Source organism: Ctenopharyngodon idella, chromosome 23 (genome assembly GCF_019924925.1).
Source record: "Ctenopharyngodon idella isolate HZGC_01 chromosome 23, HZGC01, whole genome shotgun sequence".
NCBI classification, from domain to species: domain Eukaryota; kingdom Metazoa; phylum Chordata; class Actinopteri; order Cypriniformes; family Xenocyprididae; genus Ctenopharyngodon; species Ctenopharyngodon idella.
Window position 1 is genome coordinate 19507071 of NC_067242.1, and position 24569 is coordinate 19531639.

The window sequence follows — 24569 nt, forward strand, 5'->3', positions numbered from 1 at the left end:
ATATTGGCTCATGTGATTTGAAAGTCTTTTAGTTTTCATTTTATTCAAATTTAAAAAACGTCCCAACTTTTCTGGAATTCGGGTTGTATTTCACAATATTACTGTTTTTACTGTATTTTTGATAAAAAAAAAAAACAGTCTTGCTGAGCATAAGAGACTTTTTTCAAGAACATTAAAAATCGTAATCTCAAACTTTTGATTGCTAATATATATAAAGTGATATATTTCTAGTTATATAAATATAAAAATGCAGTTTAATGGACAGTAAAAGTAATTATGGGCAGCACATTTTCTCAGTTTACACATTATTAGCAGGTGTTGCAATAGTTATTTTGGCCCCTGTGTGCACACAAAAGAAACACAAATAGCATTCTGTAGGAGTTGAGCATGTTGAGTAAGCCACTTGCATGTATTTATGTGACTTCTTGTTTTGTTTTGTTTTTTTCTTCTTGGCAGTCAGTTTATGAAATTCTTGAAAATCTCCTGGATAATCTATAGCAGACTCTGAACAGTATCGTTCTAATGTGTAAACCTTACAAATGAACATCCACTCTGAAGCACCTAATGCAGTTTAGCACAAAGTGAGCACAAATGATGACTACGGCAACTACAAAACGAGCTCCGTCCACACCGCTTCTCTTTGTGACATGGGTTTGAAAGCTCAACGTTATGAGATTAGATTTGTCTAATTACATGCTAAGTAGTTCTTAGCAGATTCGTGACCTGGTCGAGTTTGTGTATTCAGCGGAGCTTGTTTGAATAACAATGGCTGTCTGCTTGATGTTTCCCTAAGTGTATTTCAGCTGTAGTAATTGAAGCTTAAAATGAATACTGTATGTGTTCACATTTTAATTTTGCTTGCTTGAGTAATGTGAGCAGGCACCATTCAAAATATTCAGTCAGAAAAAAAATTGCTAGAATTTGCTATAGTGCCAAATGCATTAGTGAATAGTACAATGAATAAAGTCTTACACATAGTTTTGAGTAACTTATTTGATAAGTCATGCGCACAGATCCAAAAGATGGAAATAAAACTACACTGTCTTAGATTATCTTTATCTAACTTTATCCAATCACAAACAAAACACTGTCAACATTTTTTATTCAAGCTTTTTGTTGGATTTTTTGCATGGCCTCTCCCCTGAGACGGTGACCTTTAAGTGTGTCTAAATTCACACACACTTTTGGGACCACTGAGTGGAAAATTGGATAAACAAATACTTCATCAGCATGGCAAACTCTCAAGTGCTCAGGCAGCTATGTGCACAAACACAAAGATGCCCGGTGGAATCACAGCACTTTACAGCACAACAGCTTCACATGGTTAATGGTTCACACAGAGCAAAGGAAATGAGAAGAACTACATGATAAATAGTCAAGAGAGAGAAAATGGGTCAGGACGGATGAGAATGGATTAGGGTGGCAACATCAAACTGATAATGAAAATAATCATCAATGAATTTCAGTATCGATTAGTAGGGTCTGTGGGAGAAGGTGTCGCCACATGGGACAGGAAAAAATTAATTACATTTTACTGCTTTATTCTTATAAGGTAAGCACTTTCATTTGGCAAAGCAGAGCATCCTAAAAGCAAGCAAGCTCAGAAACTTAATAGAGCCTATCATTGCCTATCAAATTTAAGTTTTAAATAAACATTTACATTAATGCATGTGACCAAACATCTTATATTGCATTCAAGGTATATAGGGTGAATTCAGGTTGATTGGGACACTTTTTCCAAGTCATCTCAATGGCAAAAAAAGTGTCCAAATCAACCTCAATTCACCCTATCTATATATATATATATATATATATATATATATATATATATATTTTTTTTTTTTTTTTTTTTTTTTTTTTTTTTTCTCATGCATTCCCTGGAAACTGAACTCAAGACGTTGGCATTGCTAATGCCATGCTCTACTGACTTTTTATATTAGAAATATCAACACTACCATTCAAAAGTTTGGGGTCAGTAAGATTTGTTAATGATTTTGAAAAAAGTCTCATATGCTCACCAAGGCTGCATTTATTTGCTATAGTAATATTGTGAAATATTATGAAAACCGTTTTCTATTTTAATATATATTTTTTTAAAATGTAATTTATTCCTGTGATGTCAAAGCTGAATTTTCAGCATCATTACTATTAGTCTTCAGTGTCACATGATCCTTCGGAAATCATTCTAATATGCTGATTTGGTGCTCAAGAAATATTTATTTATTATTATTAATGAAAACAGTTGTCTGCTTAATATTTTTGTGGAAACTGTGATACATTATTTTCAGGATTATTTGATAAATGTTCAAAAGAACAGCAGAAATACAAATCTTTTGTAACAATGTAAAAGACTTTGTCACTTTTGATCAATGTCATGCATACTGGCTGAATAATAATAATAATAAAAATCGTACTGACCACAAACTTTTGAATGGTATATTATTATTAGGGATGTGACGAGATCTCGTGCCAAGAAATCTTGCGAGATTAAAATGTGATGAGATTTCTTGTTGAGGTGAAAATCTGTCTTGCGATATTGCCATGGCGGAGAGTGACGGTGAAATTAGGATAGAATATGCCACCGCTATGTTAACATTGCGTGTCCACTGTCGTTTTGCTTTTTATAGAAATAAAAACCATTCAATTCAGTTGGATAATGATCACCGCCTTTCCCTTTTCACAGAGTACACGCGATCACGAAAGCGAAAGTAAAACGCGAACACGCATTCAAGCGCGGTTTCAATGCTCCCCATTTTGAAAGCGGCTCCCTGATGCATACAAATATCTCCCAATATGAAAGCTATTTTAGGCTGGCCTGTGTAGTTGTAACCATCTCTTAGCTCTGTATCATACTTGAAGAAAAATTTGGTCTCTATACTTGCACTTTGAATATTGAGAGAGTCCTTTGATTATGGTTGCACTTATTGTTTGCACTTAATAAGACTAAGAGAAAACTGTTATTCTATTTATGGTAACACTTTATTCATTAGTTAACATTAGTTATCATTGATTCAAATTAGTTATAAGTCACAGCTCTTATAGTCAGACATGATAATTCTAAGACAGAGAAAGAAAGTGAGAAAGAAGAAAAGGATCAGCACAAGCGTAACCTGACAGACTCAGAGGGAGGTGAGGAAGTGGAAGCGAAGGATCAAGGGAGGTCGAGTTCCTACATGTGGCGGACATGTGAGGGACACAAGCTCCATATGGCCGGAGTTAGTGGGAAAGGGGAAGTTCGAGAGGGGGCGGCTTGTGGACATGTACCTGTGCCAAAATTAAAAGAGCCACAAGGAGAGTTAACCACACACACATACATACGCCTGAGGTCCACACTGACGCAAAGGTGATTTACTCTTACAAGGACAATAAGGTGATCTAATGCAGCAGGACACATCACCAACAAACCAGCACAGAAAAGTCTTTGAACGTGTCACAGTTGCAACACTGGAGGACTGCAGACTTCTTCATCTAAACAGCCTCAAGGCACGTATACTTTTTAAACCCTTGGTGTACGCCCATATCTCGCACAGCTCTTCATTTATGCCCTATGCCCGCTCTACCCGTTTCCCATTAATATCCTGCCTCTGAAGGGAGTGGAAGAGAGTCGAGGCAGAGCTGGGGGTGGGGAGGTTATTGTGGTAAATGGATTCAGGAGAACATTCCTCGCCTCCCCCTGGCAGTGCGGAAGACCCCAGAGGTGCTAATGATATCCCAGCGGGTCCACCGTGCTGCTCCCCCTGTGCACATCCACTCCACTGCCTCTCCTTCCCGTCTCCTCCAGCTCTTCCCCTTTTCTCCTTCTCACTCCTCTCCTTTCCTACCTGGGAATTTAGCTCAACAGGAAAATTGAAGGCAAAGGACAAATTCAGTGCTAGATTATGACAAGTTTTGTACTTCTGGTCTAATAATGTTGTTGTGACCATATTATTTCTGTAGGTGGAATTCACTAAGAATTAATCGGACCTGCTGTTATTATGGTTTATCAGCACATACTTCTTGCGTTGCTTTAGCAACCAATTCACTAAACAAATTATTAAAGTCAGGTACACACAAAAAATTTTTTGCCCTAAATTCAAGATTTATGTATTTGAATTGCAAAATTCCTTTTGGATTGCGCAGTTCAAACTAGTAAACGTAATATGATGCATATTTGTCAGTCATACATAAATGAAGCAGGTAAAAAACAGGTTAGATCTCTGTAATAATACTAAATAACTATGACAAAATAAAATGTCTTTTAAATACACAATAACAAGGTATATGTATTTATCAATCATTCCAATTTGTTTCATTCTCATATATTTTAACTAATTAAATATTGCTTGTCCACGGCTAGCCATATTTTAACCATGTGCATACTTTTTAATTGAATAAATTTAATTTATCACTGCAATCCAGGTACTAGAATTTGCACTTTAAAATGAAGAAAGGGTACTTGTTTACACTGCACCATGGATATATGTCTGGGTATGACATTCTTTTCCATGATCTGATGAATAACTGCTGCCATGATCACAAGAAAATGTATACAAATGTCTGTTTTTCGATGAAATTCCATTCAAGAGTTTTGTGAATTATACATTATAAATATATTTAAATAAAGCTATTTACATAAAAAGGCTTAATTTAAATTCAGCATTTTATCTGTGCATTTAGTGCAAGGTTAAACTAGATGCATGGTTCTTAGTCCGAAATAAGATGTGGAAAAGCGGAAGCCCAAGCCCACGGGGTCCCACGCAATTGCATGCTTTGCGTGGTGGGTAAACACACTACTGCATTTACAACTATTGTCTTCAGTGTCACATGATCCTTTAGAAATCATTCTAATATGCTGATTTGCTGCTCAAGAAACATTTCTTATTATCAATGTAGAAAACAGTTTTCTGCTTAATATTTTTGAGGAAACTAAGATCAAAACAATAGCATTTATTTGAAATAAAAATCATTTGTAATATGTCTTTCCTGTCACTTTTTATAAATTTAATTCACCCTTACTGAATAAAACCACACTCAGGATTTCCAGGATTTCCCCATCCCATCATGATTTGCACAAGGCTGGATAGGGAGAGTAAATGTGGAAATAAAATGTTATTTTATGTTTTTTTTTTTGTTTTGTTTTTTAATCAAGATGATAAAATTGGGAGAAGTTAATTTTGAATGTTCTTTTATGTTTATATTTAAAAGAGTTTCTGGTATGTTAGTGTTTTTGGGGGTTACCATTGTGATGAAGTGTAGCACGTGCTTGGGGTGAGGACCTGCTAACAATTTAAGTTGTTTTAATAATAAAAAAATGACTGCTTTGGGCATGCCATGGATGTAACAAAACCATCTTCTGGCTAACGCCTAACAATTAAAATCTTTACAGAGTAAAGTTTTTGTAAAAACTATTCTTACACTATAAAAAGTAATACGCTCCATCTACTCAATAAAATTGTGGCAACAGATTACAAGCAATATTATTAATTAAATTCAACATATAAGTATTGAGTTAGAATTAATCAAATTAATTCCTTAAAAGTCAACCATTTAAAATGTGTAAAATTAGCAAACACCTTTACAAAAACCACAAACTGACATAAAAAGCAAAGAGTCAAACTGTCCAACTAAATGAAACACTGATCACAATAAGGGTGATCAAACATTTTCAATAAAATCAACATCAACACCTAAACCTCTGTTAATTCTTGTGTTTCTCTTTCCTTCAGTGATTCTGCTTGTTATCATCAGGTGTCTTCAATGTTGGCAATAAAAAATAAAGAGTTCTTAATTTATCTTTGTCTGTCTGTTATTCAGATGTTTTTGTTTAAATTTTACTTAAATTTTACTAATTTTAAATGGATGACATTTGTAAAAGTTCTAAAAACTGTTCTTGAATGCATTCACTAAATAAACTAATAAATTAAACTGGATTACTTGTTTCAATTTTTGTTTGATATTAATTTTAGGATATTTAACTTAATAGTTTTGGACAAAATTAAGAATGTTAACCTGATTCAACTAAATGACATTGAATTAACCTTATGTAATAAACTTAAGTTTACTGAAATAAATAATGTTAATTAAATGCAACATAACCCAGTTACCCAGTAAAAAAGTAGTTCAAAAAATTCTCTCAAACAAACAAAATGTTACATTTAATTAGGGTCAAACATGCTTTATTTGTCCCGGTAAAATGACGATCGTGGTAAGCCCCAGAAATGAATATTAAAACTCACCTACAATCACTTCGCAACCAAGTTAGTATTTATTCATGTTTTTATTCTGGGTGTATTTTTTTTATCCTGCGAGAACACTTTGATCAGTTTCGACATCTGTGCCATCTTTCCACTACAAGATTCTCAGTGTGAGAGGAGAGAAAACACATGGGAAAAGACACTTTCTGCTGCCAAGCTAATGGTGAGTAAAGCATCTCATTCATATTTCAAATGCATGTTTGTGTGTTAAGCCTTTCTCTTGTTGTTTTGTTTTCTAACTGCTGATCTATCTGTTGCCTTTGGCCATATTCATTCTCAATGACACAAGCTATGACACAATTTATAAAAAATCCATGTATATCCCAAAGGGCTCTTCTAACACTTATTAGCCTCAATGTTTTTCAGCACCTTCTCTAGTTTCAAGGTAAAAATGGAATAACTCTAAGAATAAACAAGTATTCCTGATATGTGAAAATCAATACTTGCACATCTTGAAATATAGAATAAATGAAGTCATTTTGGATACAATCCAGCACTACAACAAAGACTTTTCTCATAGTTGGAGACAGTGCTTACCTGACTCACAGGCAAATGTCTTTGACGTCTCATCACAGAAAATAATTGCCACTGCGTGTTTCTTGGTCTCTCGTGGCATTCGCGTAATGTTCTTAATGTTGTGGAGCTCAGTAATCTGTGGAAGAAGACAAAACTCGTTACCAAAATTAACAAACTCAAGAGGAGGAGGAAACGAAGAAAGGAGGATAACACTGAGGTAATGTAGTTACTGTTATCTGAAAATGAAATGATTTGAAATTACTGCTGTGTCTGGATTTAGGAAGCAATGGAGATGAAAGTCAACGCTTGTTGTATCTATTGTCACACTAATGACAAACACTAAAGAACAGTTGGACATTGGAAAGTTAAAATAAATTTTAATATTCATAAGTATTCATAATATTCATATATTACTATGTTCAGGTATGTTTTAGACAGGGTTACATCAACCTAGCTTCACTGTAAAAACGTGCCTCTACCTACACTTTTGCAAAACTCTAAAACACCAGCAACTTTCATTCTTCTTCACACAAATTATGATTACAGTAGCAAAATATAGATTTTTGCACAGCTCCTTGTACAATACTGCATGATTTGTAAACTAATACATTTTAACGTTTGTATCACGTAACCAGCTCCATATGTTTGGCTTTTCTGACATAGTAAACTTGCCCGGTAGCTCACCTGGTACAGCACTGCACTTGTAATACAGAGTGCTAGGATATGATTCCTGTGAAACACGATTTACCATAAAAGAGCTCAAAGACTTGTAGAAGCAGCTAAAATGGCATGGTTGCTTCAGCAAATGCTTTTTTATCTCACATTGCTTTTGTTAAAGGTGATGTATGTGATTTTTTTGCCTGTACTAAAGCATAAAATGTTTGCAGAGATTAAGGAAACAATCTAAGTTCAAATACTTGTTTCCCTGAAAAACAATGCGACAACTAGTTATTCTACTTTGAAATGTGCATTCCGTGTTGGAACATCTGTTTTTGTTTTGCGCAGTGTGAACCCGCCCACTGCCAATTTACCCAAAAGTATTTAGAAACCCCAGGTTGCCAGTTGGGGAAAAACAGAGAATCAGCAAACGATCTGGGACAGAGATCGCAGATTCTACCCTAACCTAAAAACCATCAGCAATAAAATATTGCAAACGTACACATTAGCTGATCAACTTGCAGTGTAAGGCTTCAGTATCAAGTCGGTACTGAAATTTTAAAAACGTGATGCTTTGAGCGCTATTCAAAAACACTTCTGATTGGCCATTGTGTTCACATGCTCATCGGATATGTCTGTGATTGGCTACAGTGATCAACACACGGCAGTGTTTGAAAGCACACGAAAGTGTTTGAATTTGAAAGTGTTTTGAAAGTGGGAGCATTTGAAAGCAGGCGTCTATCAGCGGACTGGTCCGTGATAGATGCCTGCTTTCAAACGCTCCCGTGTGTATCTGTATAAGCGCTCAGTGAAGTCTTTGAAGTGGTGATCATTGAAGCCAATCACAGACATGTCTGATGAGCGCGTGAACACAATGGCCAATCAGAGGTGTTTACGAAGCCGCTCAACAGTGCTCAAAGCGTCACATTTTTAAAATTTCGGTACCGACTTTGTACCGAAGTTGGTACTTTTGACAATATTTTAAATTTGGACTGCAGTACCCATTTCAACCACTAGTTGTCAATATTACATACTGTAACTTTAACACTATTGTTAGGTTTAGGGTAGGGTTTGGTGTAGATGGTATGTTATTTTCACACGATGGAGCAAATATTTAATTTCCGAACTGCCAATTTACTTACAACAATCTACATAATAAAACATTGTCAGATTCACGTTAATCTGTTTCGGATAAAACTGAACATGTTTTTAGTGCAGCTCACTGGACTTTTCACTTTGAAAGTGGTGCGAAACATGCAAGAAGCAACATAATATAATTTTGCAGAAATGTTGCCACCGACACGTTTTTTCAATGAGCCTGGGTTGGGTTGCACAGATAATGACACACATTCCTTCACCCAAAGCTTTATTATACTTAAAAAGGGTCGGAAAAGGACTTAAAATAATTTAAAATGAGACAAAACAATCAGCAAAATGACCCAAAACAAGTAAAATCAAGATGTTTCATATTTTGAGTAACCCCATCAGCACTTTTAAGCCTAATCTTAAAAGTGTGATTTCTAGAAAATATCTATAATAGTAGTATTTTATATCTTTCCACTACATGTTGAAAAGACATTTTCATAATGAATATACATTTTTCTAGTCAAGCCAAGCTTTAAAATGTATCAGGTAGAAATTGTGTAAGTAAAAATATTTTTAAAAATCCATATCCTTATCACAAAAAACACTGTAAAAGTCATATGACCTTTGAATATTATTATGGATAATGGGGTTTCCTGGAGTCAAAAATGTTGGGAACCACTGATCTAGAGAAAAACAAAAACAAAAGAAATGTTCTTGCAAATCGGTTTCATCCAGTACACTAAAAGAAGGAGATAATGGGATAATTAGGGATATGACTAAGCTGTCACCATACTGCAATTAGAATGAACGAATGCTGCTATTGTTTTGTGATTACTTGCGCTTTAATAAATTAAGCTAGCAGGGATGTGAATTTGAATATTTCATCCATGATTTAAAATATTTTCACATCCATGACAAACACTATTACCTCAGAGAAAAGCAGCCTGCTTACTGACGGTACAAAATAAGCACAGTCTATATTTAAAATGCTCTTCAGGTACATTTCACTTCATCTTCCAGCGTCACACACACAACACAACGTTACACAAAGTTTACCAACACTTCTTCGGATCTCTGTTAAAATAGTTAAAATGCAGTCAAGATGGCAGACGCTACACTTCACCTCTCAGTTTTGCCGGTGGCATTTCTTGGTTTGAGAGTATATGATTTGCCTGTGGCAACAGGGAGGAGGTGTTTGAATCTGAAAGTGTTTGTGTTGTGCTGAGTGTGGGTTCAAGGTTTATCAATCTGATGAAGGGTTTGCTCAAGGCTTTGAGAGAACTTCTCCAGCTTGAGTGCGTCACAGTGAATGGATGACGCGCTGATTGGTGTGTTGAAGCATCTTCTGAAAACGTCTTCGCTTTCAGCAATGTGTTAGCCTTGCAAAGTCAGACCTTTGACTAGAGATCAAAAGGTCTGACCCACATTGCAGCTTATTCTGGCCAAGAAGTCGGTCCATAGGCATGACATTTGAGGATGAGACTAGGAATATACAGTTATTGTTAACTAAAATGAAAACTATTAAAAATTATTTTTCGGTAACTGAACAAAAATAAAACAATATCTCAAAAACTGAACATTAAATTGGCTCCAAATAAAAGTTATAATAACTGTAACAACTGTTTATTTTCTTTGAAAAGTTGAAAGTTGGCTTATTGAGGTCAAAACAAAATTGAACATTGATGTCAATTGATTTAAAAATATATTACATTACATGATACATGATATACTAATCCATCTGAGCACATATCAACATGTTAACAATTCTACTCGAGTTCAAATTGGAATATCATGAACATCAAATATGAACAAAATGGGACTTTAAGTATGTCAAGTATGCATCAAGTTTAATAGAAAATTAGCTTAATCATTGTATCTTGTAATCATTGTAAGTGCAGAGAGTTACACCTACACCAGTGTCTGCCTGTTACAGTGTCTTCATCACACATGCTGAAAAGCCGGGCTGTTGCTTTGTACCACATTCACTCATCTCCCTCATGTCTAATGAGTAATCTTTTTAGCAGGCTTGTTAGAGCTGATAAAGGCACGTTTCCACAATGCAGCGACATCAAACCGTGGTGTCACGGCCCTAATCTACAACCGCATCTGTGCTCATTATTCTAGAATGTTCTGCATGTTCGCCGCATAAGATCATCAGCCATCGCCCTGATAATGAGCCCTAATTGGAATATTTTCAAAAGGGCTTGAGGACAGGAAAGGGATGTAATTCTCAAAATTATTCACACTAAAAGAGGGTCTGGTTCCTGGGCGGAAAGAAACCTGGTGCAATTGCAAAATACCCTATAATGGATTTTAATTTGGCATTAGACGTTATAAACCTAATCCTGATATTGCTATTGGGAAAAAATCTGATAATTAGAAAAAAAAATCTTATGTTATGTTTCAAAAACAATAAGAAGAGTTCTCTAACGGGTCTATATTGGGTAGGCATGTAAGGTAGTTAGGTAGGCATGTCGGGTAGGTAGGTAGGCATGAAAGGTAGGTAGGTATGTAAGGTAGGTAGGTAGGCAGGTAAGATAGGTAGGTAGGTAAAGTAGGTATGTAAGGTAGGTAGGCAGGTATTTATTTAAGGTAGATAGGTAGGTAGGCATGTAAGGTGGACAGGTAAGTATTTATGTAAGGTAGATAGGTAGGTAGGCATGTAAGGTAGTTAGGTAGGTAGGTAGGCATGTAATGTAGGTAGGTAGGTAAGGCAGGTAGGTAGGCATTTATGTATGGTAGGTAGATAGGTAGGTAGGTATGTAAGGTAGGCAGGTAAGGTAAGTAGGTATGTAAGGTAGATAGGTAGGTAGGCATGTAAGGTAGTTAAGGTAGGTAGGTATATAAGGAAGGTAGGTAGGTAGGTAGGTAGGTAGGTAGGTAGGTAAGGCAGGTAGGTAGGCATGTAATGTAGGTAGGTAGGTAGGGAAGGCAGGTAGGTAAGGCAGGTAGGTAGGTATTTATGTAAGGTAGATAGGTAGGTAGGCATGTAAGGTATTTAGATAGGTAGGTATATAAGGTAGGTAGGTATGCATGTAAGGTAGGTAGGTAGGTAGGTAAGATAGGTAAAGTAGGTATGTAAGGTAGGTACGTATTTATGTAAGGTAGATGGGTAGGTATTTATGTAGGGTAGGTATTTATGTAAGATAGGTAGGAAGGTAGGCATGTAAGGTAGGTAGGTAGATAGGCTTTTAAGGTAAGTAGGTAGGTAGGTAAGGTAAGTAGGTATGTAAGGTAGGTAGGTATATAAAGTAGGTAGTTATGTACGTATGGTAGGGAGGTAGGTATTTATGTAAAATAGATAGGTAGGTAGGCATGTTAGGTATTTAGGTAGGTAGGTATATAAGGTAGGTACTGTAGATAGGTAGGTAGATAAAGTAGGTATGTAAGGTAGGTAGGTATATAAGGTAGGTAGGTAGGTATGTACATATGATAGGTAGGTAGGTATTTATGTAAGGTAGGTAGTTGGGTAGGTAGGTATGTGGGTAAGTAGGTAGGTAAGTAGGTAGGCATGTAAGGTAGATAGATAGGTAGGTAGGTGGGCAGACAGGTAAGGTAGGTAGGTGGGTGGGTAGGTATGTAAGGTAGGTGGGTAGGTAGATAGGTAGACAGACATGTAAGGTAGGTAGGTGGGTGGGTAGGCAGGTATCTAGGTAGGTAGGTATATATGAAAGGTAGGTAGGTATATATGAAAGGTAGGTAAGGTATGTATGTAATGTATATAGGTAGGTAGGTAGGTAGATAGACAGACGGACAGATTCTGAAAAAAAGAATCGTAAATAAGAAAATCTATCATTTTTGTGCTCCATGTGTCAACCACCGGAGGAAATCCCAAACTCTTGTGAGCCATTTTTAGAGCGGGTGGGGAGGAGGTACTCTATGCTGATAAGACCATCTGATCAACTCCTTTATCGCAGTGACTTTCAAAGTTATTGAAGCAATGCCAATGTCAGATACAAGTCTCTGACCAACACTCCACAGAGAGCACATCATATTATCATCTGACACAACACAAATAAACAGACATGTGCTCACGTTTACACCTTTAACCTGAGCTACTGTCAGCTCCAAAAGTATCACACAGCGATCGCACCGGAATGCCTATGACCCCTGCTAACTAAATAATTAGACTCAGAGATTCTTTCCCAGCGTGAACCCTTGAGCCAGAGCTCTCACTGTCAGAGGAACTTCTCAAGAGGGGCGCTATGCAAATAAATTATGCAGGTAATGAATAGAGCTATCCTTGAGCCTGAAATGAACCGAGGGTGCATGTTAAACAGAATGGACCCAATGTGTTTCTTAATTTAGTGATTTGTAAATGTGATCAAAATGAAGTTTTCAATCAAGATAATTTTTTTTTTTAAATGAAACATGAAAGTCACAATTACCTTGTGAAAGCTTCTGAAGTAAGCAGCTTTTTCATCTGGATATTTCTCTAATCGCCGTGGTCCTTTACTGGACGCCTTCTTGAATACAAGCCAGCATCTTCTGAAGATCTATTACAGAAAGATACATGTATTTACTGCAATGTTTAGTGTTTCGAACGCATAACAACAATTCTGAATTATGTGACATGCTGCTTAATCAAATCAAATAAAATTACAATTAAAATAACCATTCTTTATTTTGAGATTATATATATAGCACATACATACACACACATAAATATATACATAAATATATATATATACACACATACACATACACATACTATATTGCCAAAAGTTTTGGGACGCCTGCCTTTACGTGCACATGAAATTTAATGACATCCCATTCTTAATCCGTAGGGTTTAATATGGAGTTGGCCCACCCTTTGCAGCTATAACAGCCTCAACTCTTCTGGGAAGGCTTTCCACAAGGTTTAGGAGTGTGTTTATGGGAATTTTTGACCATTCTTCTAGAAGCGCATTTGTGAGGTCAGGCAGTGATGTTGGCGAGAAGGCCTCCGCTCTAATTCATCCCAAAGGTGTTCTATCGGGTTGAGGTCAGGACTCTCTGCAGGCCAGTCAAGATCCTCCACACCAAACTCACTCATCCATGTCTTTATGGACCTTGCTTTGTGCACTGGTGCGCAGTCATGTTGGAACAGGAAGGGGCCATCCCCAAACTGTTCCCACAAAGTTGGGAGCATGAAATTGTCCAAAATGTCTTGGTATGCTGAAGCATTAAGAGTTCCTTTCACTGGAACTAAGGGGCCAAGCCCAACTCCTGAAAAACAACCCCACACCATAATCCCCCCTCCACCAAACTTTACACTTGGCACAATGCAGTCAGGCAAGTACCATTCTCCTGGCAACCGCCAAACCAGACTCGTCCATCGGATTGCCAGACAGAGAAGCGTGATTCGTCACTCCAGAGAACACGTCTCCACTGCTCTAGAGTCCAGTGGCACCGTGCTTTACACCACTGCATCCGACGCTTTGCATTGCACTTGGTGATGTAAGGCTTGGATGCAGCTGCTCGGCCATGGAAACCCATTCTATGAAGCTCTCTACACACTGTTCTTGAGCTAATCTGAAGGCCACATGAAGTTTGGAGGTCTGTAGCTATTGACTCTGCAGAAAGTTGGCGACTTCTGCGCACCGTGTGCCTCAGCATGCGCTGACCCCGCTCTGTGATTTTACGTGGCCTACCACTTCGTGGCTGATTTGCTGTTGTTCCCAATTGCTTCCACTTTGTTATGATACCACTAACAGTTGACCGTGGAATATTTAGTAGTGAGGAAATTTCACGAATGGACTTATTGCACAGGTGACAACCTATCATGGTACCACGCTTGACTTCACTGAGCTCCTGAGAGCGACCCATTCTTTCACAAATGTTTGTAGAAGCAGTCTGCATGACTAGGTGCTTGATTTTAAACACCTGTGGCCATGGAAGTGATTGGAACACCTGAATTCAATGATTTGCAGGGGTGTCCCAATACTTTTGGCAATATAGTGTACATATACGATATACAGCATGTGTGTGTGTGTATATTATATATATATATATATATATATATATATATATATATATATATATATATATATATATATATATATAAGTGCCAGAATGAATTTTGGCTTGATTGGCTCTTCATATATATACACACACATACAAATACACATACACATATATACATACATACATACATAAATATGTATGTAAAGTGACAATTATCTTAAAATAAATACATAAGAACATTTGGTAACACTTTGCTTTACGGTGTCCTTGTTACAATTTACATGTACTTACTATAGTAATAACAGTAAATTATACATAATACATAATTACATGCACCTAACACATGTTGTTAATTATAATTATTCAGAACTTAAATGTATAATTACACCGTAACAATAACACCTTTAAATAAAGTGTAACCGAAAATTCTACAAAAAATGACTTGCAATGCATACAATATAGAAAACATTTCCATAAAAGGAATTTTTCAGACAAATAAAACACCATAGCCATACTTTCTGATATTACACAATGTACCGCTGAGCCATAAAACCATGAAAGAGCTATTGGATCTCAGTGGCACTTTCATTTCAGTGTCCATTTGTCTGAGTTTGCCCCCTGCATACTATTTAAAGAAATAAAGGCCTAAATTTCTCTCTGAAACATTCCTCCAAGCAACGTCTGAGACTTTCACAGATTAAACACTCACATTCCCCTGACAGTGTTTCAAGGTCAACAGAAAAGAGAGAGTGTGAGAGAATGTGCACAATCTCTATTAAAAAAAAAGAATCCACAAACACACACACATACTTATTTCAATCCATTTCCCCTGACACCTGTGTTTATTATCTTATACTGCCCAAAAAACAGACACAGTTCTCTCCCCAAAAGGCATGGGGAAAATCATAGCTTTACCCAACCAATAACCCAGCAGTTCTATAATTAACAAATGAGGTTTGAATGGCCTTTTCTCAGCGGGACCATCCACATCTGTTTAATATCTCTGATTTATTCACACAATAAAACATCATGTGTTTAAAAATGGCAGATGACTCTTCTAATGCCGTTGAACATTTTACAATGGATATTTACTGAGGCTTAAGAGTCCACCTGGATCTGCGCCAAGGTTTATTTTCTTAATATAATACTTTAATAGTACCAAAAAGAAATTCTGCTCACCTACACTCTAAAAATGGCTGGGTTAAAAACAACCCAAATGGCAACCCAGCACTGGATAAAAGTGGACAGAACACAAGCTGAGTTAACATAACCCAGCAAGTTGGGTTGGTAATTTAGGAAATGAAAGGACATTAAACAGTCTAAATCAAATCATCACTGGATGGCAAGTTCATTAACAACATCAAACATTTAGGAAGTGACAGGAGCAAAAGAAAAACAATTTGAGTGTATATTCTGTCTCAGGCAGAACAAACAAGTGCCACCTGAGTACACTTAAAAACATTTGACCACGCATGCTTTTGAGGTTAGGAGGATTATTATACAGAAGGGATAACTCAATATCCTGCTTCAGACAGCCAATATTCATTTGTTGATGTATGTGTATTCCTGTCGGGATTCATATCCATGGGCGAGATTAATTTGTTTACTCCAATGATGTAGTGCATGGAAAAAGAACAATGCTTAATTTGGCACTCAAAATAATTGATCTGGGTGCATTCCTGTACGACGCCTGGTGCTCCTGATACCTGCTATGTGTGTCGAGCCAAAAGGTTACACGCAAAATGGCTCAATTTCATCCACATTGTTGCAAATGGGAAAATCAGAAATAATGAAACACTATGCACGCATGCCATCTGTTATCAAATGTGGTTATGGGGATTTGAGATTTGCAAGACCAGTACTTTCTTGCCATTTGCTGGACTTTTGGGATGCCGACTGTTGTGATAGACAAGGCTGCTTATTCCTGTTCATTCATATTAACATGCACCCTCTGACATGGATAAGGCAATTCAATACTATTCATTTTTTTTATTTATGTTTTGCTACAGCATAAGCTATCTATAATCTCTTTTTTTTTTCTTTTTTTTTATTGATTTTGGTCTGGGAAGTCAATTTTATTTAGGTCAAGCAGAGCCAGCAAGAAGAAACCATCAATCATTCTTTCCAAATGAATTGTTTCGACATTATGACATACCGCTGCCTCTTGACCTTCTACTAGAGAAGCAAACTTTCAGAGGCTTCTGACAAGTTTCTCTCTTCCTAGAAAGCAGCCAAGTAGATGCGCCATGCCCCTTCAAACTGAAGTATTTTTGAACTTCCAAAAACTATATATAAATAATTAAAATGATCATCGTTGGTAAAAAGGTCTAAAATGTTATGACAGAACAGCCTCTTACATGGCTGTAAGGTTAATGAGCAAATTTACTTTAATATATTGCTTGAAATATTATATAAATAAATAGTTATATTATATAATCAAAAATGAGATGATAATATTGAGTGAATGCTCTCCGCACATAGTATATGTTCATCAAATACTTTCACTTCAAATCCGCTAAATCCCAGTGTCAGCCCATTCAGAAATACCGGTTTGTTGGCAAAAACCGCTAAATGTCACTTCCCTTTGTCAGCAAAAGCCTCTAAGTCAGGGTTGCCAGGTTTTCACAACAAAACCCGCCCAATTGTTACTCAAAACTAGCCCAAAACTAGCCCAATCGCGTTTTAGGGGGGGTCCCACAGTAAAAATTGCATTCCAGGGGGTAAAATCCACGTTTTTGGCGGGGCTCCCCAAGTAAAAGTCGCATTCTAGGGGCTAAATGTCATGTTATTTGGAGTCGCTTCAACCTGCGGACATGAAAAACAACCCGCGGCAACAGTGTAAAAGTAGCCCAATTCCGTGGAAAAACCGTGGACTTGGTAACACTGCTCTAAGTCCACAAAAGAACCAATTGGAAGACGCGAATGATGTTGACGTCATTTTGAACAAAATCAGACCGAAACAAAGTTCGTTTTGGAAATTCGAAACAGCTTGCCAAAGCGAACTTTCTGGAAAAGTTTGTTTCGGCTGGTAAACACCTTCGTGCTGCCATTGGTCCATGGCCATTACGTAAGGTAGGTGCGCGCTGAGGCTCTGCCTTCTTTCACTCTGAAAATCTTCTCCAGTTCATTTCTCCTTTCGACAGTGTTGCCAAGTCCAGGCTATTTTACACTGTTGCCGTGGGTTGTTTTTCATGTACGCGGGTTGAAGCGACCCGACATAACATTATATTTAGCCTCTGGAATGTGAATTGTACTAGAGGAACCCCGCCAAAAACATGGATTTTTTCCCCTGAACGCAATTTTTTTTTTATCGCGGGAGCCCCCATGAAACACAATTGGGCTAGTTTTGAGTAGCAATTGGGCAGGTTTTGTTGTGAAAACCTGGCAACCCTGCCTCTCGATTCTGTAGAAGTCAGACATCCGCAAGTGAAAACATGAACACTGGAGAGTTGCTTTATAGTAGAAAACGAAGTTGTGCTTCTTATGAAATGAGAGACTGACACTGTTTTTCGTGTTTAATAATGTAAAGCTGCTTGATTTTAGGCAATTTATTTTATAAAGTGTTATAATATAAACATGACGTGACTTTACTGGAGTGCCAAATTACAGAGCTCGTGCAAACAAACATATCTACGTTGCCATTATCAGATGCTTTTCTTATGCTTTGTTAAAAAATCTTTGCTAGTTTCTCAATTTTGTTGTGTTTATTTTGTTACTGAGAGGAAAGCGCGCAACATTTTTACATATTCATCTAACCGTCGCTCTCAGCTGTGTGGGCGGCGTCAGATGTTCGATTACAGTATATCGCTGCTCACGTATTTCGAACAAAAAATAACTTTGCTTGAAGTATATCAGGGCCTTTAGAGGTTTTTGCAAATTGTTAAATACCAATGAATTGACTAAAGTGACATTTTTGAAAATAAGTCATTTCAATAACTGACTAATAACCTTTTAAACTGAAATTACTGAACCTAAACATAGTAGCAAAAGTATTAGCAAATGAGCAAAAGTAAATGGATGGTAAAAAAAAGTGTTTTTGTAGTGTTTTTTGCTTCTATTTTTATTTACATGGAATTTTAGGAAAACCTTGAGGATGAAGATAAAAATGACGGTAAATGAAGCTTAACTTCATCATGTCTCCTGAGCAAACTTTCCTCTGGGTTGATCTGTATCAAGAGTTTAACCATGTAACTAAAGCTAATACATTTTATCATGTACTTCCCTTTCTTTTAGTTTCGCAACAATATTAAAAGTCAAACAAACTACTCAGAACAGGAACTTTTAAAGCAATGAATTGAAGGTTTCCCATGCTTGACTCACTACGTCTGAGCAGAGCCAGAGTGTTTTTTTTTGTGCTGCCCAGACCTGAACTAGTCCTAGATTTCATTTTCTCATTCTCAAAGTCATTTGAGATAAAAAAAAAAAAAATTAAAAAAAATCAGATGTAGATACTTTGTTTTGTCACAACAAGTAGTTAAGGCAGTAAGTAAGACTGGTGCCAATATTTCTTCATCCAAACGCAATTTAGTAGAACTGACTGCCATTCTTTTCCTAAAAAGCTGCTGATTTTCTGCTACAATCTAAATAGGCACTCACTGATTTTTTTAAAGGTTGACACGGGTAAGTAAATGCAACTTGAGTGTGTAATAGCTTTATATAAATGCTAATTCTGACCATGGCATTTAGTTCTTTTCACTGTATTATCCCCAAATAAACACACTACTCTTAGCCAATTTTCACTTTACTGCAACCATGGCCAAAGTCATCAAGCCTAACTATGACTGACATAAATGAATTTGCAATCAGCCTCCCTCTCCATCACTTAGTGCGGCTCAATCGACGGCAGGAGTTGCGGGTGGACAGTATCTCTCCGAGCTCTCTGATTGCATACTGAAATTTCAAAAGCTGATTAATGAAGAAACCTTCCGTCTCTGGATTGGATTGTTTAATTATGAATCAGGACACTGTGTACTCTCCAAACCGTCAAAATTATATGTACACACACAAGGACTCTTCAGTGAAAACAAAGCCAGGTAAATTTAGCCACTTCATTAAGAACCAACCGTAAACAGTGTATATAAAAATTATATGTTTACACTATAAAATATATATGAATAATATTATATTGTGATTAAAGTTATTGTCAATGTACTTTTACCTACCCATTACATTTTTAATATTGTTGAAAAGTGGTTAGGTTTAGAAATGGGATTAGGTGGCCAAAAACATTTAAACAAATGTAAAAGATAAAATGAATGTATGTGATACTACATATACTGTCACGATTTTTACATACTACTCCTTACACATATTGTTTTCTGCTCACTATATAGTAGGGAAGTATTCAATTTCAGATGCAGCCAGTGTCTTAAAGGATTAGTTCACCCAGAAATGAAAATAATGTCATTTATTACTCACCCTCATGTTGTTCCACACCCATAAGACCTTCGTTCTTCGGAACACAAATTAAGATATTGTTGATGAAATCCGATGGCTCAGTGAGAGCTCTATTGAGAGCAAAGCCATTGAAACTCTCAAGATCCATAAAGGTACTAAAAACATATTTGAAACAGTTCATGCGAGTTCAGTGGTTCTATCTTAATATTATAAAGCGACAAGAATACTTTTTGTGCGCCAAAAAAACAAAATAACGACTTTTCTAGTGTCAGGCTGATTTCAAAACACTGCTTCATGAAGCTTCGAAGCTTTATAAATCTTTTGTTTCGAATTAGTGATTCGGATCTCCTATCAAACGCCTAAACTGCTGAAATCACGTGACTTTGGCGCTCCGATCCACTGATTCGATTCGTAAAGCTCTGCATCAGTGTTTTGAAATCGGCCCATCACTAGATATTGTTGAAGTCATTATTTTGTATTTTTTGTGCACAAAAAGTATTCTTGTCGCTTTATAATATTAAGATAGAACCACTGAACTCACATGAACTGTTTCAAATATGTTTTTAGTACCTTTATGGACCTTGAGAGTTTCAATGGCTTTGCTCTCAATAGAGGCCTCACATGAGCCATTGGATTTCATCAACAATATCTTAATTTGTGTCACAAAGATGAACGAAGGTCTTATGGCTGTAGAACGACATGAGGGTGAGTAATAAATGACATTATTTTCATTTTTGGATGAACTAACCCTTTAATGGGTGAATAATTTAATCATTCATTCAACTGAATCACTCAAAACCATAGATTCAATCAGAAACAAAACAAGTGACTGTCTTAAAGGGGTCATGAAATGCAGTTTCAGCTTTTTATATTATGTTTCTTCAGGTTATTTTAAGTTTGCAAGTTTTTTTGATCAAAAAAGGTCCAATATTTGTATAAATGATCATTTTTCATCCTCATTTTCACTCTCTGGGAAAAACACTCAATTTCAAGGGGTGTTACCTTTTGCAGAAATGGAAGTAAACACCATTTGTTATAACTTAATTTTAATTTTTGGGATGAACTATCGCTTTAATAAAAGAAAAAAGTATTCACTCCTGCAGCTGTTGTTAATCACATAATCACACCTGTTATATGCATGTACTAATGTAGCCATAAAAAATATGAAAATATGAACTGAATCAAGAGTTCACCTAAAGGCAGAGAATTCAGATATGAGCCCCAAAGCAATCAATGCTACCATAACCCTGTAAGCATGCAGGAATGTTTGCGTTTATGACATTGGCTGATCAAAAGACAATGCAGCTCAGTCAGAGAGACGGCTGACCTTTTCATGTGCCAGCAAGATGATGTGAGCCACCTTGGAGGCTCCGCTGTCTGACGTTTCACCTCTCTAATAAAATCAGTGTCTGCTGTGATCCACAAACCACCAGCTGCTAGCGGAGAAAGTTATCTGATTACTTATAAGACACTGCTATCATACTCACTCTACACCCAGAGAGGGCAAGAGACAGAGAGAATCAACACTACCGTAACTTGCTTTCTCAGATGATTCTGAACTGTAAAGCCCAGACCGATCTGAACAAACTGAATACACGGTTTAAATACACTGTACACTACCGTGTGACTTGAAAACAAATTATTATAATCAGTTTTCAAAGCAAACATTTGTAGAAAATTCCCTTAGGTTGTCATCAGATGTGTCAAGATGAGGAAAAATCATTTACAGTGACAGTAGGGTCTATAGAAAGTGACAGAAGTGGGGCTCTAAGAAGACAACATGTGCAACACATCTTTTTATATTTGGTACACTACTTTTGAAGGCTTTTTGATTATTCTACACTACCGGTTAAAAGTTTGGGATCTGTAAAATATTTTACATGTTTTTGAAAGAAGTCTTCCTATGATCACCAAGGCTGTATTTATTTGATAAAAATTACTCCTGTCACATGATCCTTCAGAAATCATTCTGATATGCTTATTTGGTGCAGAAGAAACATTTTTTAATCATTATTATCGGTGTTGAAAACAGTTTAATAGCTGCTTAATATTTTATGGAAACCGCGATTAATTGAAAGTTTAAAAAAAAACAGCCTTTATTTGAAATATAAATTTTTGGTAACATTATAAATGTCTTTACTGTCACTGTTGATCAATTCAATGTGTCCTTGCTGAATAAATATATTACTTTCTTTAAAAAAAAATACCAAACTTTTGAACAGCAGTGTATACTGTATATGTTTTGTTCATTTCAATGGGTTTCACGCTGCACAAATGACTTTCTGTAACGTCCACATACAAACAATAGAAACTCCCACTTTATTAATTACTACAAAGATCTTAATCCCATCAGCATAAGTACATAAACCACAGACATTATGCTAATAACTGTAAATGAATCCTGTGCAAATACAGGTCATCTGCAAAGGCACATGAATATACATTAAAGCTACAAGAGAATTGCTAAACACACACACACACACACACACACACACACACACGAAGCAATTTCTGCTGATTTTGAGAAACCATGAAGAATGAAGCTGCAAGACTGATGAGTACTGATGTTGTTTGTGAATATCCTGACACTGCGAGTAACATTTTCCAAACAAAAAAGGGCTGCTTTTGACATGATTGCCAAGCTGTTTTGGGACAGAGCTGTAGAGGATGCTATGATTTGATTTGTTATCTGGACGAGCGGTTGCTAAGGCCATCGTTACTGCAATCACATCCAGACTTCAGTTTGCATTCTGATAAAGCTTTTATTTGACTTTTACACTCAAGATTGGCAACATCTGAGATATCAGGGCTTTACATTAATCCTTGTCTGGGACAAGCCCAATATTGCTTATATACTATATATAGTATTTATACATTTTTGAATTAGCTGTCATTTTTATATTTTGAGTGTCCATTTTAATTTAATCTGATTGGCTGAGAGCCGTGCGATATTCTAGTGATAACAGCGCTCCTACCTTTTCACCGTTTGTATCACTCCGCTTGAAGCGACTGTCATGGCGGACGAGCAAATCATATTTTTTACAAATACTTCACTTGCTGTACCACGAACTGTAGTTTCAAGAGTTTTTTAGAGGAGAATGTAGTTGTTTAGACCTGAAATATGTGACTCATATTTAATCATAGCGCCTATTTTACAATTTGTTTAGATGTTTTCGGAGATGCGAGCTCCAGGCCGTCAGTGGCCGTTCAGAGCTCGTGTACCCGCCGAGAACAGCTTCATCTTGGCCAGTGCTTCGGGGATTTGTTGCTGTTTCTTATATTGGTTAAACATGAGATATAATTCATTTTGGGTACATAAAACGGGCAATCTTTAGTCTTATTAACACATTACTTGTTGCAGAGCAAATCGAATTGGTCTATGTTAAATTTAATAATTTAATATTAAGGCTATTTAACATACATCCTGTAGAGCACTGCTTTTGTACGTGACTGAATTGTACAATTGTGTTTATGTCCTATTGTCATTTATAATGGCTATTGTTGGTCATCTAAATGGTGTTCAATAAATATTATTTTCTATAAATAATATGTTGCATTTGATATTGAGAAAGGGTCCATTAGAGCACAATATGGATTGAGTGAAAGTTACATTAATACACCATTAGATGGTGGCACACTCTACGAGTGAATGAGTCAATCGCAAGAGACTTTTTAATTGAAAAGGACTTTCGTGAATAAAGAACATTGTTTTAGCGCTGTGAAAATTCCCTTAACTGTAAATAGGACAAATACAAAGATCGCTTTCCTCAGCGGACATTCAAACGTATTTTTATAATGGATATAATATTATGGACATCGACTTGAAGAATGAATGTTGTATCAGACACAGGTAATGCTCGCTCAGGCTCTCTTTCTCTCTCTCTCTCTCTCTCTCTCTCTCTCTCTAATACTGTACAAAATACAATGAGTTTCAATGGAGGGACTCAACATTCCTTCCTACTAGTTCTAAAGCGACATTTTAGAATAATTAACAGAGCCTTGGTCGAATTGTCAACTTGAGATTTGAATCTGTGGCGGAAGGAAGTAGCTCTGCACAAAAGAGGTTTAAAGATACTCCATTGTTATTTCTTATTTATTTTCACACTTGTGCCATCATACTGTTGTATAAACGTAATATCACACTCGTAGCCATGTGAAATGGCTGTATATCAGCACACTGTGATGACCTACGGCCGAATCATTGCTCATAGCTTTAAACTATATAAATATAGCTTTAAAATCATGACAGAATTTTCATTCTTGGGTGAACTAGCCCTTTATAGCTGTTAGGCAGGTAAACCATCAGTTTTACTTTGCCAGTAAAACAAGTATGTGTAAAAGTTTAATGTTGTGCCCTGGGTTAGATTCTATTCCCACTGTCTGCAATCCCACTTTAGGTTGATGCGTCTTGGGTGTAGACATCATTTAATTTATTCATTTGCTCAGTGACAACAATTGCTCCTAGGAAAGTGAAACTTCTTCCTGGTTAATCATAGATTACACTATCTGGGGCATTCCGAAAGTGAAACACATCGTTGCCCCAGTAGCAAGTAATCACAGTATAGCGCCGGTTCATTTCCCATGCACGGACGCTCTTTAATAAAATATCCATGGGCTTCCACCCAAGTCCAGAAATGTAATATGGAGTTAATGACATACGGCAAAGTGACACACAAACCAGTGGCGTGTGGTGGACTTGTGAAATGAGGAGGCAAGGTCTCCTCTCTGGGCTTT

At 36.6% G+C, this 24569-nt stretch overlaps 1 protein-coding gene across 1 annotated transcript in view; it reads right to left on the reverse strand.

Annotated features, from left to right (window-relative positions):
- The window catches only part of dok6 (docking protein 6), an 81518-nt gene that overhangs the window by 31782 nt on the left and 25167 nt on the right, over nucleotides 1–24569 (reverse strand). The window contains exons 2-3 of the mRNA XM_051881671.1: nucleotides 12881–12988; nucleotides 6771–6885 (exon numbers count right to left, since the gene is read on the reverse strand). Coding sequence (XP_051737631.1) covers nucleotides 6771–6885; nucleotides 12881–12988 — 223 coding nt within the window. The remainder of the gene's footprint in view (nucleotides 1–6770; nucleotides 6886–12880; nucleotides 12989–24569) is intronic.